The sequence below is a fragment of the Antrostomus carolinensis genome, unplaced genomic scaffold, assembly GCF_000700745.2.
Source record: "Antrostomus carolinensis isolate BGI_N321 unplaced genomic scaffold, ASM70074v2 scaffold26739, whole genome shotgun sequence".
NCBI lineage: Eukaryota > Metazoa > Chordata > Aves > Caprimulgiformes > Caprimulgidae > Antrostomus > Antrostomus carolinensis.
Genome location: NW_010339631.1, coordinates 786 through 1055, shown reverse-complemented (window position 1 = coordinate 1055; position 270 = coordinate 786). Strand labels below are relative to the sequence as shown.

The following is a 270-nucleotide window of genomic DNA, read 5'->3' as shown; positions in this document are numbered from 1 at the left end:
GCATTTGTGCTTGAGGTTGTGGGTGAGGACGTGCATGGCCAGGGCGGGCATGGAGACGTAAGCCTTGCCGCAGGTGGGGCATTTCCTCGCCATCTTGCTGTCCAGGCTGCGGTGGGTCTGCTTGTGCCGGCTGAGGTTGGAGGAGGTGGCGTAGGTCTTGCCGCACTCGGGGCAGGAGTGACGGTGGCTGCCGCGGCGTTGGCTCTCGCTGCGCCGACGCGAACGCCCGTCCGTGATGAAGAAGGCGTCCATGGAGTAGCTGTCCGTCAC

The 270-nt window shown here is 65.2% G+C and overlaps 1 protein-coding gene across 1 annotated transcript; it reads right to left on the bottom strand.

Annotated features, from left to right (window-relative positions):
- Positions 1–6: 6 nt before the first annotated feature.
- Positions 7–270, bottom strand: LOC114818941 (transcriptional repressor scratch 2-like; the record flags this gene model as incomplete). The annotated part of the gene is made up of 1 exon (XM_029086970.1): positions 7–270. A coding segment is annotated over one exon (264 nt), but the record flags the coding sequence as incomplete, so codon positions are not given.